The 1900-nt window shown below is 31.9% G+C and overlaps 1 protein-coding gene across 1 annotated transcript; it reads left to right on the top strand.

Annotated features, from left to right (window-relative positions):
• The first annotated feature begins 358 nt into the window (after nucleotides 1–358).
• Nucleotides 359–1071, top strand: LOC138887429 (uncharacterized). The gene is made up of 2 exons (XM_070169184.1): nucleotides 359–694; nucleotides 811–1071. The coding sequence occupies exons 1-2, from the start codon at nucleotides 359–361 to the stop codon at nucleotides 1069–1071; spliced, it is 597 nt and encodes a 198-aa protein (XP_070025285.1).
• The last annotated feature ends 829 nt before the right edge of the window (nucleotides 1072–1900 follow it).

Genomic DNA, 1900 nt, shown 5'->3' with positions numbered 1-1900 from the left:
GCAGAAAAGTTGTAGTTTGTATGTATATGTCTTCTTCTGCATTTTTCCTGCAGCCAATTAATTGTTTTTTGCCTCATAATGTAGGTACCGTATGACCATTGGCATATGTTGTTGTTGATTCAGAAAATGATGCATCATAGAAGGGGTTTTTTTGAGCAATTCAAACACACATATGGTGAAAGACCAAATATGTGTGTTGTTTCGGATCGGAGCGAGAGTATCTTGAAGGAAACATCTATTGTTTATCCTAGCATGCCACATTTCTTGCATGTGGCATATTTGGACAAATATAAGGGCAAAGTTCAAGAAGGGACATCTAAAGTTAAGCGAATTGTAATTTTCCACGGTACAATCATACATGCTTGATGAATTTAATGAAAGGATGTCAAAGATTGAAGAGATTTACCCGCGTTTTAAAGCATACTTATACTATATTAGCTATCATAGATGGTCTCGAGTGCATGCTACGGTGAATAGAACTTGGACTATGACATCAAACATTGCAGAGTCGTTGAATGCTGTAACAAAATATGCAAGAGAGCTATCGATAGTAGAACTATTAGAGTATATGAGGACTCTTCTTGAACGTTGGACAAAGGAAAGGTTATTGAAAGCAATGGGTACATTCACATACCTTGGGTTTAAATTCAACAAAGAGTTGGATGACAACAGAACATTGTCGCACAAGCTTAGAGTAAGATCTGATCTTTTATTGCATCAAATTAATTTATACAGTACAATGTAGATATTTTGTAGATATTTTGTATTTAACCGTATATGAATTGTTTTTTGTTTGTAATGTAATTGTAGGTGAGGGCTGCAACAGACTATATCCATACAGTACTAGATGGTGTGAGGAGCTATATTGTTTGTCTTGAAAACAAGAGATGTATTTGTGGGCAATTCCAGCTTGATGAACTTCCTTGTCCACATGCTTTGGCTGCTTTAAGACAAAGAGATGAGTCTTTTGAACAATATTGTTCTCCTTATTACACAATGGAGAACCTCTTGCGTATTTATGAAATACCAGTAAATCCTCTGCCTGATGAAAGCAAATGGAATGTGCCATAATATATATCTGAAGAAGTAGTAAATCCACCTACACGAGGGAAAAGGCAGCCAGGAAGACCTCAAAAAGAAAGATACAAAACATATGATGAAATAAATTCAAAGAAGTACAAGGTTTCATGTGGCAACTGCGGAGGAGAAGGGCATAACAAAAGATCTTGCAAGAATGCCCCCAAAAAGAAATAAATTTTATATAGTTAACATAATATTTCATAAAAATTGTTGGTGAGTTGAGGATAAAAGAATTTGATGTGTAATTGTTGAGGTTTTTTAAGATCATAATGTAGTTAGATAGGATTTTTCTGTATTGAGATAATACTTTCATAGAGTGATTTATTTATGAATAGTTTCTATATATATAATCTACCACTTTTTTACTATCTCTGGCATCCTTTACATAGTTGTTAATGTTTTTTTGCAATTTATCTACAATACAACTACAAAAAAATTACATTAACTGGAATTTACAAAGTACCTACATTATAAATCAGTAGGAAAGGAGCTATATACTACAATATTGTAGATCAAGTATTGTTTACATTAAACAAATGAATATAAAAGCAACAAAATACTTTGTTAAATATTTTCTACAAATTATCTACAAAGTCAACTACAAAAAAAACTACAATAGCTAGAGCTGACATAATAACTAGATTATAATTCAGCTAAGAAGAAGTTATATGCTAAAAATAATGTAGATCAGGTACTGTTTACATTCAACAAATTGAATGTAAAAGCAACAAAATGTTTAGTTACTGATTTTTACACTTTATCTATAGAAAAACAACAAAATAACTACATCTTTTTGCGTTGACAGCATAACTATATAAAA

The sequence above is a fragment of the Nicotiana sylvestris genome, chromosome 3 (genome assembly GCF_000393655.2).
Source record: "Nicotiana sylvestris chromosome 3, ASM39365v2, whole genome shotgun sequence".
NCBI classification, from domain to species: Eukaryota; Viridiplantae; Streptophyta; class Magnoliopsida; order Solanales; family Solanaceae; genus Nicotiana; species Nicotiana sylvestris.
This window is presented reverse-complemented; position numbering and strand designations above follow the sequence as displayed.

Excerpts from the sequence above, each read along its gene's own strand:
- LOC138887429 (XM_070169184.1), top strand. The coding sequence starts at position 359 with ATGCTTGATGAATTTAATGAAAGGATGTCAAAGATTGAAGAGATTTAC. Across the intron at positions 695-810 it reads CATTGTCGCACAAGCTTAGA|GTGAGGGCTGCAACAGACTA; the intron begins GTAAGATCTGAT and ends ATGTAATTGTAG.